The following is a 17,376-nucleotide window of genomic DNA, read 5'->3' as shown; positions in this document are numbered from 1 at the left end:
GCGAAGCCAACCTCCTTCTCTGTTCCCAGGAGCTGACTCAGGCCAACCCGGCCAGCTCTGTCAGCATTGAGGGTCCAGCCGTGGGTGTCCGTCCGGCTTTCTGGGCATGCTCTGAAGGGTTGCCTCCCTGCCTCTTTCCTCCAACCCGGGCTGAGGCCTGAGCCTGAGCTGGTCGTGGTCTCGGCCCCACCTGCGTCCTGCTGCCTCTATGGTTCCACCTCCCCTTGCGATGGAGCCACACTGTCAGGAACAGAGGCCAGAGCAGGGAAGGGGCCTGTCCAGATCACACATCAAGGTGGGGGCAGAGGGGCTGGAGCCAGGAGCTTAGTGTCCAGACCAGGCCTTTTTCTTTGACTTATTAATGAAGACGGGGCCCTCCTCCCTCTCTTTCTCCCTCAAGCTCCAGCCCATTGGTCCAGCACTAGGGTTTACCAGGGGGGATGGCAGATCCTCATGGATCATGGTCTGGTAGCAGAGAGAGGCTCTTAGGCTCTGGGGGGCTCTGGTTGTGTGTGTAAGGAAGGGGAGGGACTAGGGGGCAGTCACTCAGGACTGTGGAGCTCTCTGGGTCTATAGCAACCCCTGGGCAAGATGCTGACTCCCTGGACCATGGCAGCAGGCGTGGGGCCTCAGGGTTGCTGGTACCTCTCACTGGATGCTGCATGGTGGGTGATGGGGTCCAGGTGCCCCGACCCAAGAGGCTCCATACCCTATCCTGTTGCCAGAGTCCAAGGAGAGCTGGGCAGCCGTGGCAAGGTTGGGTGCAGAGGGGAAACCCGTGGTGGCTAGGAAGTGACATGCCTCAAACCCAGATCATGTCAGGGCTGGGGCTCCTCAAGGTCTTTGAGTTCAACACCCCCATTCTATTTTACAGGCTGGAAAACGGAGGCCAGAGAACTGGGAAACTTGGTCAGGGTCACACAAAGAGTCAGGCAGAGCAGGGGCTGGAATTCAGAGTCACTCATTCCCTCTCTCAAGTAATTATTGAGCATCTGTCCATCAAGTACCAGGCAGTATTCCCTGTAGGGGACACAGGGCAAGTAGACCCCATCCTGGCCTGGCCCCCATGGAACTTACAGTTCATTTGTTTATTTATTTCTGTCATGCTGTATGACACGCAGGATATAAGTTTCCCAACCGAGGGTCAAACCCATGCCCTCTGCATAGGGCGCATGGAGTCCACAGGACTCCAGAGAAGTTCCCTGGACTGTACAGTTTAGTGATGATGGATGGGAATGCAAGTGAGTTCTATGGATAAGTTCCATAAATAAAATAATGCAAAGGAACAGACATATCAGCAAAGAAGGTAGATGAATGAAAAACGAAAGGTGAAAAAATGAAAATATGTTCACTATCATTAGTTATTAGGAAAATACAAACTAAAGCTACAATGAGATACTGCCTCATACCTGTTAAAATGGCTAATTACGACAACTGACCAGAATGTGGAGAATTGGGACATTCAGACTCTGCTGGGGGAGGGTGTACAATGGGACAGCCATTTCAGAAAACAGATTGCAGCTTCTTAAAAACTTGATCATCATTAAGTACCTTTCCACCCCTAGGTATTTACCCAAAAGGAAAGCAAACATATGCCCACCTAAAGATGTGTCCCTGAATGTTCATGTCAATGCTTTATTTACGATGGCCTCAAAGTAAAAACAACCCAAATGTATATCAATGGGTGAACGGATAAACAAATGGTAACACATCCATGTGTTCAGTATCGGCGACAAGAAAGGAATGAACTGATACACCCAACGACATGGATGAATCTCAAAGTAATCATGGGGAGGCAAAAGCGTCAGGCTGAGAAAGAGTGCATACTATAGTTCCATTTATAGAAAACTCTGGAAAAATGCAAACAAGTCCATAGCAACAGGAGCAGATCTATGGTCACCTGGGGATGGGGAGGAGGGGTCAAAAGGGATAGGAGAAAACTTCTGAGGGTGATGAATATGTGTACACTATCTTGATTGGGGTGATGGCTTCCTGGGTGTGCACAAATGTCAAAACTTATCAAATTGTACTTTTTTTTTTTTTGGTTATCCTGTGCCGCTTATAGGATCTTAGTTCCCTGACCAAGGATTAAACCTGGGCCCTTGGCAGTGAAAGCGCCAAGTCCTAATCACTGGAATGCCAGGGAATTCTCAAACTGTACATTTTAAATATGAGTAGTTTATTGAGTGTCAAATGCTGTTAGAAAAATGGAGGCACCCCCGCCCCCTAATATAACATATGGGACTGTGATAGAGTGACTGAGTGAGTGGGAGGTCTCCAGAGGATGTAGCCTTGAGCTGAGAGCTGAATAACAAGAAATGAGCCGTGTGGGGATCTGGGGCAGTGTTCTGGGCAGTGGGGGCGGCAGTGCAAGGCTTTTCTCGGAGCGGTGAGTTGGAAGGCCGATGTGGCCAGAGTGAGCAAGGGGGCACCAGCTTAGTGCTCTGTGTGAGGACAGACCAGCCAGTACCTTCCGGATACGTTTCTGTGGTGGCCTTGGGTACCCCTGCTCCTCCTCCAGGAGGGAGACTCAGAACTCAGCATCTCTGGGAGCAGAGGAAAGTGATACAGGTTGTCTGGGTTCAGAGCAGCCAGGTTCTCCTCAGGGTTGGGGCACTGACTGGCCGCTGTCTGACCTCAGGCAAGTCCTGAGTCTTGGTCTCCAGGTCCCTCCTCTGGAGCGTGGCACAGGTACAGGGTTTGTCTCATGGGTGGAGTGGAGGATGTTGCTGTCAGAAGCTGGATAAAGGAGCCCCCAGAGATGTAAAGCCCGGGTGTGTTGCTGACCCCTGACCCTCTCTTTCATTGGAGGAGGGGAAGTAGAGAAGCAGATGCCAAGGAGCTGCCCCAAAGGCTTCTGGGAATGGGCTGAGTGGGGACCCCCATGTGATGAAGAGAGGGTGATGGTATGGCTGCAGGTGGGGGATTGGAGCAAACATTCAACAGCGGGGGAGGTTAGTGATCACGTGTCCCAGAGGCCTCAGAGCAGCTCATATCTAGATCCTTGGAAAGACTGGCATGTGGGTCTGTGGCAAAGAGTGGTAGAGGGAACTGGACCAGCTGATGGTGGGAAGTAACCGAGCCCTGGGCTCCGTGAGCTGGAGGTGAAGCCTGCCCTGGCACAGGGCAAGGAGATTCCCCACTCTGAGGTCCTGTGGGTCCAGCAGACACAGAAGCCCCAAGGCGGGAAGAAAGGCCTTGGCTGTATCCAGGCTCTGGCCAGGGGTGGAGTCAGTCTGGGGTCAGGGCCAGCATCGTGGTGCTGGGGGGTGAGGCTGAGCCTGGCACCTAGACGGGGCAGGGGCTGGGGTTCACTAGCGGTGAAGTACACGCAAAACCCATGTCCACACCAGAGGTCACCGGGGCTGGGAACTGGCATGCAGGGAGCAGTCATCAGTAGTTGAAAAGCGAAATCAATAACCAGGATTTTGTCTGAACAAGCCCTTTGTGGCCTCATGGCCTCTGTTGGGAGCTTGTACTACAATGAAGGGAAATAGAGCAGAGGCTCAGGGCTGAGGCACATGGCTCCCTGGTTTGTCTAAAGGACTCTAAAAGGAGCTTTCTTGGCTGCTATTTCCGTGTATATGTGTGTGTGTGTGTGTGTGTGTGTGTTGGTGTGTGTATGTGTTGGTGTGTGCGTATGCGTTTCTTGCTTCCACTCAGGGGACAAGCCCATTGTTGCCAGACTGAAGATCTAAGGCTGAGTGTTGAGAGCAGGGGCAGAGGACTGGCCTGGAGAGGGAGAGAGAGCTTGTCTGCAAGCTAGGGGAGCTGCTGGAGAGACAGGGATGGGTTGTGGGGGGCAGCGTGCAGAGACTGCCAGGGAGCCAGGGAAAATACGAGAAAGCAGAGAGGAAGAGAGGGCAAGACTCAGTCAGGATGGGAGAGAAGGACACAGACACACACACGCACACACACGCAAGAATGCAGATACACAAACAGACACACCAAGAGAGCTGAAAGAGAGACAGTGACCCAGAAGGAGAGAGTGAGGTCAGAGACCTGCAGAGACAGAGAGATCCTGAGGGGCAGGCACCCAGAGAGAGAAAGAGAAACCCAGAGAGGGAGAGAGGACAAGAAAGAGACACATCCCCCCAGAGAGAGGAGAGAGGTTCTGGGATAGAGACAGATCAGGTGCCAAGAGCCATCATGATGGAGGCCTAAGGGAAGGGACACACATGCCAGGCAACCTGAGACAGAGAAACATGAGGACCCAGAGGGACAGAGATCGCGGGAAGGGGACAGACATCAAGCAGAGAGGACCATGCGGAGTCTGAGAGGAGATGCATTTCCTAGAAAGACAGATAGAAGACCACGAGGGAAAGATGGAGGCGGTCAGGTAGGTAAGTAGGAAGAGGGGGAAAGATGCCAAGGATGGTGCACGCTCAGCCTCAGAAGCTCGGGGTTCTGATAGCATCACAGACAGCCTGAGATAGGGATCATGCATGGCAGAAGAACTGGAAGCTAGGATGTGTGAGCACCTGCTATATACCCAGCACTAGACCAGGAGCCCCAGCTTGCTCACCTGACTGTGTCAGTTTCCCATGTGGTTTTTTTTTTTTTTTTTTTTTTTCACTAAACTGATTTCCTCCAGGATGGAGGTCACATCTCACATGGCATATAGCACTGCTCAAGAATCCATTCATTATAGGATGAATATTAAATGAACAAGCAGACAGCTGTGTGATTGGGTCACTGAGCCAGGAGACATAGGCACTCAAGGTGGGTTACGGGCTGACCCTGATGCCTCCACTGTGGAACTGGGACAGAAAGACCTAGGGTCAGACAGCAGCAGAACTAAGTGTTAGGGCAGAACACCGCATGCTCTGATGGTGAGAGGGGTGGTACCTCATCTTCCTGCGCTTTTATCCACATCTGTGCTCCTACTGTGTGCTACTGATGCTTACTGACTCTTTACCTTCATTATCTTATTTAGTCCTCACAGAAATCCTATGACATGGGCATTACCATGATATCATTTTATGGATGAGGAAATGGAGGCTCATGAAGCCTAGGTTACTGTCCAAGGTCAGATCACTAGCAGATGGTGCATCCAGGATTGAAAAGAGTCAATCTAACTCCAGAATAGAACTCTTAAACCCCCGGTGGTCCTGCTTCCCCAATGTTAATGCTACCTGATATTTGTTTACAGCATTTTGACTTGCGTAGACTTTTCGAATTTACTATGTCATTTGTTCTCATGAAAGCTTGCTAGAAAGAGTTGTAGAACCAGAGTGTTATTCCCACTTAAGAGATAAGAAAACAGGAACAGTTGAGGGCCATCTGTAAAGGCATGGGTTCACTTGGAGCTACTCAGGACTGAAACTCAGTCAGAGTTCTTCCCAGAACACAATGCAGCCCACAGGTGTAAACCATGCCCAGATGGAACACCCCAGGCTCAGGAAATTGGGTGTGTGTGGCACTTGGGCTGCCAATACAGGATGTCCAGGGCAAGCCATCAGGAAGGCAGGATTTAAGGACTCTTGAAATAGTATATCTGGGTTTAAATCCTGGCTCTAGCCAGTGATCTTCAGCAAGTTACTGAACTATTCCATGCTCCTTGTCTATAAAATGGAAATAATAAGAATTTTATCTTTTTAGCATTGTTATGAGAATGAAATGAATTAATATTTGTAAAGCACATGACAATCTCAATGCATAGTAAAGATTTGATAAATGTCATTAAATAGATCAAATAAACATGTCAAGTAAGACAGGAAGGGGAAGTGTTGCAGCCTGAAATGGGGTATAGATTATGGATTCAGAACTCTGGACAGCTCCCCAAGTTTCAGATCTGCCATATTGGTTCCATCTGCTCTGTGAAGTTCTTTGGCAGTGAAATGGGTCAGATCAGACCCGTTTTTTCTCGGTTATGATGAGCTTGAGGATTCTTCTCAGTACCCTTTAATGTCTGTTCTATGAGTAAAAGCGCAAAGCTCTTTACCAGGAAGGCTTTACTCTTTAAAGAGAGGGTAGGGTCATTCCTGTGGTTTATTCTCAAGGAAATGTCCCTTTTTGAGAAGAGAGACTGCACCAGATGTGTGTAGTTGATGTGTAGGACCCAGGGGCTGGTATTCAGTGTGGTTAGGGAATATGACCTCACCAATTCCTCTGATTCACCTCTAATTCACCAATTCCTGTCCTTTCAGACCAGGAAAGGACAAGAGTAAAGACAGGGTTGAGGGGAGGACTAAAGGGAGGATGGAAACATTAAGAGGTTCATAAAGTTGAGATGTGGGTTAAAGTTTCCATATAGTTTCAAGGCTTAGAGGCAGAAGTCTTCTGCCTTCTCAGTTATTCCAAAGCTGCTCCGACCCCACCCAAATCTTGGTATGCTCAAATACTGATGGCAACTCCCGCCTTGTGTGAAGAAATGTCCTTAACATCTCCCATCTATGAGCAGCCCCCTATGCACCAAGACCTTTATATTCATTATCTCCTTTAATCCTCACAGCAGCTCTATGATTAGATGTTGCCAGTCCCATTTTACTGATGGGAAAACTGAGGCTCAGAGAAGTCTGGTAACTCACTGAAAGAAAAACTGCTACCCAGTGGCAAGGCTTTGCTTTTTCTTTTCTTTTTAAAAATTAATGTGTTTATTTTCGACTGCATTGGGTCTTACCTGCAGCTCGTGGGATCTTTCATTCCGCAGTGTGGGGTCTTCATTGTGACACAAGGTCTTCTCTCCAGCTGTGGCATACGGGCTCCAGAGCATGGGGGTGCCATAGTTTTGGTGCGTGGGTTTAGTTGCTTCTCAGCATGAGGGATCTTAGTCCCCTGACCAGGGATCAAACCTGAGTCCCCTGCATGGAAAGGCAGATTCTTAACCCCTGGACCACCAGGGAAACTCCAGGGCTTTGCTTTTTCTTCCCAAACACACTATTTTTCAAGAAATACCACTCTTAGTGCTAGGAATGCAGTCTTCTATGAATTTTCAGTCTCTCTCATAACTGTTTCTTTGTTACTTTCTTTTACTGTAACATGCAAGTCCTGTAGGGTACAACAATGCATTCTTGCAACGAAAAATTTCTGCATGTCTTATACCTGTCTGTAACTACAGACACCTTCAATAGTTGAAATCTACTTCAACTCATAGGAAGAAATAAACACTCCTTTGAGATATAAGCTCCTGTTAGGGCTGCCTCTACACAGCCTTGCCTGTTCACGCCCCTCTCTGCTTCTTTCCACAGAGGAGGTGGCCGAAGGGAAGAATGCCATCCTTATCGGGATGAGCCAGTGGAATTCAAATGACCTGGTGGAGCAGATGGAGACCATGGGGAAACTGGAGGAGCATCAAGGTGAGATTCTGCTCCTCTGAGGTCTGGGTGTATACCTATGTGTGTTTTGGAGAGTGGTGGTGGGGGGTCGAAGTGATGGCAATTTGGGGCTAGAACCTGGGTTTTCTGTTAAGAGTCATCTGTCTCTCTTGGGACTTCACCTAAAACCCCTGAAATCTGTGACCTGCAGGAATGCTCATGGGGACTTCTGCAGGATTTTCTATGGCAGAAAAGCTCTAGGATACTTCAACAGAGCTTCCTTTGTCCATTGAATGATCATTCAGGAGGATGGGTAGTTAAGGGCAGGTGGTGGGGTCCCGGCTCCTAGGACTGCCAGGCCTGTGTTGTTGGAATCTTCTGGTAAGGAAGGGTAACCACTGGAGGAGCCTTTGAGAATGGGCAGGGGAGAAGAGCAGCAGTCAGAGTTGTTGCTTCCTTTGGTTGAATTGTTGAAGAAGGATGGAGCTGAGGATAAATCCAGAGCCTTTTTATGGTGGGGAGTTTTGACCGGGAGCTTAGTCAGCAGGCAAAGCAGGCATATCTTTTCAGGCATCCACCCCTCCTGTCCATTTGACCAGTTAGCACCATGAGCAGAATATTTATTGAGCAACTACTATGTATATGTGCTTGGTAGAAAGGACCATGGGCTTTCCAGGTGGCACTAGTGGTAAAGAACCTGTCTGCCAATGCAGGAGACATAAAAGACATGGGTTTGATCCCTGGGTTGGGAAGATCTCCTGGGCATGGCAAGCCACTCCAGTATTCTTGCCTGGAGAATCCCATGGACAGAGGAGCCTGGCGGGCTGTAGTCTATAGGGTCTCACAGAGTCAGTCATGACTGAAGCGACTTAGCACACATGCATGCAGGAGGTACCAAAGGTGATTTAACTGAGGCTTCTGTGTTGTGATATGTGATGCAATGTAAGTCAAAACATAGAGGGTGGAGGTCAACCCTTAATCTGAGGGTTATTGGGTCAGAGGGGAGAGGTGGAATTTTAGAAGGAGGCAGGAGAGGAAGCTCAAGGAAGTGTTCTTGACACTGAACCTAAAGAGCCAGGCTTTGAAAGGCAAGTGAAGGATGGAACCAAGGAGTTCATAAAATATTGTTTGACTTGTGGGGAACCTGAGGCTCAGAGAGGTGCTGTGGTTGATTATGGTCACACAGGAGTGAAGAGCAGAGCTGGGGCTAGAACCCTATCTGGGATCCAGGCTGCCTCTGCTTCTGTTAGCTTTTCCTGTCCCTCCAGACCCCAGTATATCACTCCTCCCACTCCCCTCGTCCCAATCTCTTCTTTTCCTTTCTCTCTTTACCCCATAATTTCTCAGTCATGGTCTGGGCTGGGCTACCAATCAGGAAGCATTCAGTGAAATGGTCCTGCTTCAGCCCAGGAGAATGACCATCTTAGTGCTGGCCATCTCGCCCCAGCATCTGTTCATTTTCTTACCCCCCTATCCCTCCTTCCCCCGTTCAGAGCCCTCCCCAAAGCAGGTGGCCCATCCTGAGAAATGCATAGGCCTGGGATGACTGTTCCATTTTACAAATGAAGCACCCAAGGCTCAGAGAAGCTGAATCTTTCCCAAGGTCCTTCAAAGCTAGTAGCAGCATCACCCTCAGATTGCTAGACTCCTGATTCTGAGACCAGGGCTTCACCTCCAAAACTGGACCAAGCTGGGCAGTTCTTAGACAGCAAGAAGATCAAACCAGTCAATCCTAAAGGAGATCAACCCTGATTATTCATTGGAAGGGCTGGTGCTGAAGCTGAAGCTCCAATACTTTGGTTACCTGGTGCCAAGAATGGACTCATTGGAAAAGACCTTGATGCTGGGAAAGATTGAAGGCAGGAGAAGAAGGGGACTACAGAGGATGAGATGGTTGGATGGTATCATCGACTCAATGGGCATGAGTTTGAGCAAACTCCGGGAAATAGTGAAGGATAGGGAAGCCTGGCATGCTGCAGTTCATGGGACCGCAAAGAGCAGGACATGACTTACTGACTGAACGACAGCAGCAAGGCAGCTCTGAGTCCCTGCAAAGTCAGGTCCAAGCAACCCAGAGTCTTAAAGGCAGGGCCCTCCTGGACCACTGTCACATTTACAGAAAGGATGGGCTCTGAGTCTGGTCCCTAAGACCAGGCCAGAGACGATTTCCCTGTCTCTCCAGCCACACATGTGCAGACAGACCCTGGGTCTGCTCTTTCCTCCACTGCCACAACCTGGCAAGGGCCCAGAAGGGGTCATGGCCTCCAAGTGCTTCCCCAGGATGGTGTTTGGGAGCAATGAAAAGACAAACCCAGACTTGTACTCACCACCCATCTGGCCATCCCCTCCCATCCCAGCCCGTACTTGTCTGCCAAAGAATGTGTGACTCAGACGCAGTGTGAGCTAAGGAGGTGGTGAGTGAGAAGCAGTGTGAGCTGGGAGGGCAGGGGAGGAGGAAGCCGAGGGAGGTCGATGGGAGAGGCTGAAACCGAAGCTCTGGAAACTAAGAGGTCTGGGTTTGAACCTTGGCCCTGCCTGCCACTCCATGATTTGTGGCCAGGAACGTCACATCACCTCTCCGAGCCTCGGTTTCTCCATCTGCAGAATGGGGCTGGCACACAAATTGTACACATTAAATGAGCTGATACTTGCAAAGTGCATTCAGTGACAGGTCATTATAATGTGGGGTGGGGAAGAAGAGTAAAAGGTCTTGCACAAATATAGTTCTAGCAAACGCTTTGTGGAGCTCATGAGAGGTTGGATTCGAGACAGTTGCTTGCCTGAGTCTGAGAACTGATGCTGTTTCCTCTCAGTATGAAACGGGGAGCAAGAAGGAGAGAGGGAGAAGGAGGGGATGAGGAAGGGGAAACCTGTTTCATTCCTTCTGAATCCCATCCCTCTGTGGACTCGCAATGTGAATTCCCACCACACGGCAGAGCACACAAGCCAATTTCATTCATTCCAACAGTCACTTTTGGAGCCGAGACACGGGCTCAACATAGGATGGTGGGGAAATAAAGACAAGTAGACTGGGCTCATGGTCCTTGTAGGAACTCACAGCAGAGGAAGAGGGTCGTGGTCAAGGCGACAGTGTAGTAAGATAGGCTGAGTCTGGGGCCTGAGGAGAGAGCCTCAGGGGATTCGTTTGGGGAGAGGAAGTCTCTGGAAAAGGCTACAGTCAAAATTGGTGGTACACCTGAGGTAACCAGAATTGAAAAAGACACATGCACCCCTGTGTTCATTGCAGGGCTATTTACAATAGCTAGGACATGGAAGCAACCTAGACGTCCATCGACAGATGAATGGATAAGGAAGTTGTGGTACGTATACACAATGAAGTATTACTCAGCTATAAAAAGGAACCAATTTGAGTCAGTTCTAATGAGGTGGATGAAGCTAGAGCCTTTTATACAGAAAGAAGTAAGGTGGAAAGAGAAAGACAAATACTGTATATTAACGCATACATATGGAATCAAGAAAGAGCACTGACGGTCCTCACTTGCAGGGCAGCAAAGGAGACACAGACATTTTGGACACAGTGGGGGAAGGAGAGGGTGGGATGATGTGAGAGAATAGCATTGAAACATATCCGTTGCCATATGCAAAATAGATAGCCAGTGGGAGTTCGATATATGACACAGCGGTCTGTGACAACCTGGAGGGGTGGGATGGTGAGGGAGGTGGGAGGGAGGTTCAGAGGGAGGGAACGTATGTATACCTAATGCCAATTCATGTTGATGTATGGCAAAAGCCATCACAATATTGTAATGATCCTCTGATTAAAAAAAAATGTGGTGGTATAGATCAAGCTCTCACCCTGCCTCCTTCAATGTTGCTGCCCTGAAACGCAGGACTCACTCCAGAGACACCCCCCTGCTCATGGTTCATGTCCTGGCCATCACAGCTACCCTTGGTGATGACCCCCAAATCCATCTCCAGCCAAGACCTCCCCCTTGGGCTCCAGACTCATACCTTCAAGAGTCCCCTACTTGCTCCACCTGGATGTCCCGAAACCACTTCACATTCTACAAATTCCAAATGGAGCTGACCTTCTTCCTTCTGAACCTTAATTATGTTCTATAGCCCATCTTTGATCTTCTCAGTCATTTAGAGCCTGTGTTGCATAGACATGTTCAGATTGCTCTGCTATCTCCAATTCTTGAGGGTGCTAATTCTGGTGCATGCATGTACATGTGTATGTGCGTTGTGTGTGTGTGTGTATCTGCACGCATGCTATCTGTCCCCCATGAGGTTTGTTTCTTCATTTTTTTATTGTGAATTCATCCTGGTCAGCACCCCACCCTTTTCTTTTCTATGGGACTCTTGTGTCCCCCAGCTTTTGAAAATGTCCTTCTAGAGATTGATTTTGTGTTTCTGCTGCACCTGAGTATCTCACTGATCTTGGACATTTTATATGCTGAATTTACAGGTTTGTTTCCATTCTACATGAGTGGTGTAAATTTGGACCCTACACCCATAGGTGGCAAGGGCTTAGAGTTTTAATTACTCATGTGTGAGTGTTTTCTCCCACTGTCTGTGGATGGCTTTTTTTTTTTTTGCTGCTTCCCCAGAGGAATTTTGCTTTTCTTAAAAAAAATTTTATTGAAGTATAGTTGATTTAAAATGTGTTAATTTCTTCTGTACAGAAAGGTGACTCAGTTATGTATATATATTCTTTCCCATTAAGGCTTGTCACAGGATACTGAATATAGTTTCCTGTGCTATAAAGTAGGACCTTGTTGTTCTTTCTGTCTTTGAGACTGACTCTTTTGGGGGACTTGTTATTTTTACCCGTATTATAGTATTCTCTACAGTAGATGTACCATAATTTATTTAACCACTGTGCAGTGATAGACATTGGGATTTTCACCATTAAAACAATGATCCACACATGAAGAGTATAAGCAGTTGAAACTTGTAATAGATACTGCTAAACAGTTTTCTAAAAGAGCCATGGGAATGTACATCCAGCTGTGGATCAGGTAAACCATTTCTCCCACAATCTCACCAGACTTAATCTTATCAAACATTAAAATTGTACCTGATTGACAGGTGAAGACATTTCCTTGTTTTGTACTTTCTTGATGGCTAGTGAGGTGATCATCTTTTCATACGTGTGTTGACTATTTTCTTTTTTCTGTTTCTTAATTCTGCCTTTTGTTCATCTCCTATTGAATTGTCTTTTTATTATTAAAAGTGAAAGTGAAAGTCGCTAAGTGATGTACAACTCTTTGTGACCCTATGGACTGTACGGTCCATGGAATTCTCCAGTCCAGAATACTAGAGTGGGTAGCTGTTCCCTTCTCCAGAGAATCTTCCCAACCCAGGGACTGTACCCAGGTTATTGGTTTCTAGGAATGCTTTACCTATAATATGGTTATAAATTATTTGTCTGCTATAGATTTGAAATATTTGTCTCTTAAATTCCTGCCACTTGGCTGAATTTTCTTATTAGCTCTAATAGTTTGTCAGTTGACTCTCTTGGGTTTTTTTCTTTTTAGGGAGAGTGTCAGATTGTTTACAAATCTCAACAGTTATATCCTTGCCAATATTTAGCCAGCTTACTTATTTTTATTATTCATTGCATTGCACCAGATCTTCAGATAGATGCTGAGTGGCAAGATCGATCCAGGCTTGTTTGATCTCAACTGTGATGCTGTAATCCACTCCCCCATTCTCCTCTCATCCTTCTCCCTCCCCCTTCCTCCTCATTCTTCTCAGTTAAGTGTACTGAGGGATGATTTACATTAGGTAAATTCATCCTTTTTAACGTATAGTTTTTACTGCTGCTTCTTAAATTCCATGACTTCCTCTTGGATTTACTTCGTCTGTTAACTGAAACAACTCCTCAAGTCATTCTTTCAAGTAGGAACTGCTGATAATCATTTTCTGTCTTTGCATTTCTCAGTATGTGTTCATTTGGCCTTCTCACTTGAATGCAAGTTTGCCTGCGTCCATAATCATATTCCCAGCTATCTTTGAAGAACATTCGTCATGGCCTTCTTGCATTTAGTGTTGTTGGTCAGATGTCTGAGGAAAATTTGTGAGTAATCTGTTTTTCCTTCTTGTTGAAACTCGGTTTTTAAAAGCTTTATTCTTTGCATACTGAAGTCACAACCAAGTTTGCAGATGAGGTTTTGTTGTTTGCTGTGTCTGAACTTGTTCTCTTTTTTCATTACTGTGACATTTTCTTTCGATTATCTCTTCAAGTATTTCTTTCTCTGTACTTTTTCCTTCCAAAACTTCTATTAGGTAGATGATGGAACCATGTCTCAACTTTCCCTGTCTATTCATGTTTTCTGGTTTTTACTGGGTTCTGGAGTAGTCTGGTTCCAGCTAACCAGCAGTGCACCAATTTTTCTCTTCTTTGGCTATTTCCTTTCTTCAGATCAACTCTTCTATATAATGTTTTCGTTTTTAAGCAATCATCTTTTCATTTCCATGCACTCTGGTTGATTCTTTTTCATAATAACCTGATGTGGATGCCTTGGACTCATTCTATGCTTTTTAGAGCATCTATCTCCTTGTTCTTTTCAATTTCAGAGTTTTCTGGTAGGTTAGAGGAGGACAGAAATAAACCACTCACATGTCAGACTGGATTAATTAGCCAAAGATCCATAAGTGAGATTATAACACAGAGCAGGAGCGAGTTTGGTTCTAATTGTCTAAGGAAGCACACAGCTGTCATTAACATTGTCCTTAAAGTAAAGCAGTCTTGCCAAGTTCTTTTTTTAACTGAGACACAATTCACATATCATAAAATTCATCCTTTTAAAGTGTACAATTATATGGTTTTTAATATAGTATTGAAGGTGTGCAATTATCACTATTATCTAGTTACAGAATATTTTTGTCACCCCCCCTTCCCTCCCCCACAAAGAAACCCCATACCCATGAGCAGTCACTCCCCACTTTTCTACCCCCAGGCCCCTGGAATTTCGTATACATGGAGGCAAACAATGTGTTTTTTTGTGAGATCCATCCATGTTGTACATTGAATCAGTACTTCATTCCACTTTGTGGGTGAATAATAATCTATAGAATGGGTTTATCAGGTGGCTTCCCTGGTGGCTCAGAGAGTAAAGAATCTGCCTGCAATGCAGGAGACCTGAGTTCAATTCCTTGGTTGGGAAGATCCCCTGGAGAAGGAAATGGCAACCCACTCCAGTATTCTTGCCTGGAAAATCCCATGGACAGAGGAGCCTGATGGGCTACAGTCCATGGGGTTGCAAAGAGTCGGACATGACTAAGCAGCTAACACACACGTGGGTATGTCACAGATTGGTTATCCATTCATCAGTCAATGGACATTTGGGTTGTGTCCACTTCTTGGCTATTATAAATAATGTTGTCAAAAATATTTGTGTACAAGTTTTTGTGCGAACATACTTTCTTTCACATCCCTACCAAGAGTTCAAATTTCTCTACATTCTTGCCAACACTCGTTATTATCTGTCTTTTGGGTTACCGCCATTCTCGTGGGGGTGAAGTAGTACATACTTGTGGTTTTGATTTGCATCTCCCTAACAACTAATGATGTTGAGCTTCTTTTCATGTGCTTATTGGTCATTATTCATCTTCTTTAAAGAAATATATATTCAAATCTTTTGCCCATTTAAAAATTGGATTGTCTTGAGAAATCCCTGGCAGTTGAGTGGTTAGGGCATCATCCTTCCATTGCAGAGGACACCAGCTTGATCCCTGGTTGAGGAACTAAGATCTCACATGGATGCTATACCCTTATGAGATATACAATTTACATATAATTCTCATTCTGTGGATTATTTTTTCACTTTCTTATTAATGTCCTTTGGAGCACAAATTTTAAAATTTTTATGAAGTCCAATTTATTTATTTTTTATTTTATTGTTTGTGCTTTTGGTGCCATATTTAAAAAGCCATTGGCTAATGCAAGATCATGAAAAATTTACCCCTATGTTTTCTCTTAAGAGTTTTATAGTTTCAACTTTTATATTTAGGTTTTTGATCCACTTTGAGTTAATTTTTGTATATGGTGTGAGGTAGGGATTCAGCTTCATTCTTTTGCATGTGGGTAACCAGTGGCACTAGCAGCATTTATTGAAAAAAATTATTCTTAAAAAAAAGAAAAAGAAAAAAACTATTCTTTTCTCCATTTAACTATCCTGGTACCCTTGTCAAAAATCAATTGATCATAAACATATGGGTTTATTTTTTGACTTTCACTTCTATTCCACTGATATATATGTCTATCTTTATGTCAGTATCACAGTCTTGATTACTGTACAGTTATAGTCAGTTTGAAATCAGATAGTGGGAGTCCACCAACTTTTTTTATTTTGCAAGTTCTTTTCTTGAAAGTTTGTTTGGTTCTTCTGTGTTCCTTGCATTTCCATATGAATTTTAGAGCCAATTTCTGCAAAAAATATACCTGCAATTTTGATAGGGATTGTTGTTGAATCTTGTAGATCAATTTTGGAAGTACTGCTAGATTAACAATATTAGTCTTCTAATGCATGAACATGGAAAGTCTTTCCATTTATTTAGGTCTTCTTTAATTTCTTTTAATTATGTTTTATATATAGTTTTCAGTGTACATGTCTTACACTTATTAAATTCATTCCTAAATGTTTTATTATTTTTGATGCTATTATAACCAAAATAGATTGTTTATTGCAAGTGTATAGACATACAATTTATTTTTGTAAATTGGTAGTGTATCATTCCACTTTGCTGAACTCATTATTGGTTTTATTTTGGGGGGATTCCTTAGGATTTTTTATATATACTGTCTCCAAATAGAGGTAGTTTCACTTCTTGTCCAATTTGGATGCCTTTTATTTCCTTTCCTTGTCTCATTTTCCTGACTAGATTCTCCAGTATAATACTGAATAGAAATGATAAGAACCAGGCTTCTCTGGTGGCTCAGTGGTAAAGAAGCTGCCTGCCAATGCAGGAGACATAGGTTCCATCCCTGATCTGGGAAGATTCTACACACCAAGGAGCAACAAAGCCCATGTGCCACATCTACTGGCCCCAATCTCTGGAGCCTGGGAGCCACAACTACTGATGAGCCCGCCAGCTTCAGTTGCTGAAGCCTGAGCGACCTAGAGCCCATGCTGAGCAACAACAGAAGACACTGCAGTAAGAAGCTTGTGCACTGCAACTAGAGAGGAGCCCCAGCTCGCAGCAACTAGAGAGAAGCTCATGCAGCAACGAAGACCCAGCAACAATCAAAAGCAAAAATAAATAAATAAAGAAGTGATGAGGGCCAACATCTTACCTTGTTCCTGATCATAGGGGAAAACTTTTCATTCTTTCATCATTAAATATGATGTTAGCTATGGGTTTCTTTTTTTTTTTTTTTTTTTTTTGTAGTAGTAGTCTTTTATGCTGTTGAAATTCCCTCCAATTGCTAGTTTCTTGAGTGGTTTTGTAAAGGATGTTAGATTTTGCCAAATGCTTTTTCTGCATCTATTGAGATGATCATGTGGTTTTTGTCCTTTATTATAACGATTGTTATACAATGTTTTGTCCTTCAGTGTATTACATTGATTGATTTTCATATATTGAACAATCTTTCATTCCTGGGATAAATTCCACTTGGATCTTGCCATGTCACTAATCTTTTATGCTCAGGGTTTACATATCTCTTCCAGATTAATTTATACTAATAGTCCATGAGCTGTCACTTAAGAGACTCTTTACAATCAGGGCCCTTCTTGTTTTGAAACAAACTTAGTGTCATCAAGGCCACATTCTCATTGAGACAAAGGGAGCAGTCGTTATCTAGGTGTCCTTGATGAATTTCTCTGCCTCCAGCTTTCCAGAGAGCTATTTTTTCCCTACCACTTACCTTCTGACTCTAGTTTATAACCTTATTTCTAGATATCTAGTTCTTAAAAAGTGGTCCCTGGACCCACAAAATTAGCATCACTTGAAAGCTGTCAGAAATGTGAACTTTGGACTTATTGAATCAGAAATCAGTAGGGCTCAGAATCTGTGTTTTAACTAGCCCCTTGGGAGATTCTGGTGCTTGCTATATTTGAGAGCCATTTATGATTATGATATTAAGTTGGTTGAAGGAACCCACAGATCCATTTTCCTGCACTCTCCTTCCTTCAGTCATTGAGTTTGCTAT

General features: G+C 45.0%; 1 protein-coding gene across 3 annotated transcripts in view; it reads left to right on the top strand.

Moving 5' to 3' along the window:
• PITPNM3 (PITPNM family member 3) overlaps positions 1-17,376 on the top strand; it is a 98,085-nt gene that overhangs the window by 27,008 nt on the left and 53,701 nt on the right. For all 3 annotated transcript variants that reach the window (XM_043477320.1, XM_043477318.1, XM_043477319.1), the window contains one exon: positions 7,191-7,298. In XM_043477320.1, coding sequence (XP_043333255.1) covers positions 7,229-7,298 — 70 coding nt within the window. In that variant the 5' untranslated portion in view covers positions 7,191-7,228. The remainder of the gene's footprint in view (positions 1-7,190; positions 7,299-17,376) is intronic.

This window comes from Cervus canadensis, chromosome 1 (genome assembly GCF_019320065.1).
Source record: "Cervus canadensis isolate Bull #8, Minnesota chromosome 1, ASM1932006v1, whole genome shotgun sequence".
NCBI lineage: Eukaryota > Metazoa > Chordata > Mammalia > Artiodactyla > Cervidae > Cervus > Cervus canadensis.
This window is presented reverse-complemented; position numbering and strand designations above follow the sequence as displayed.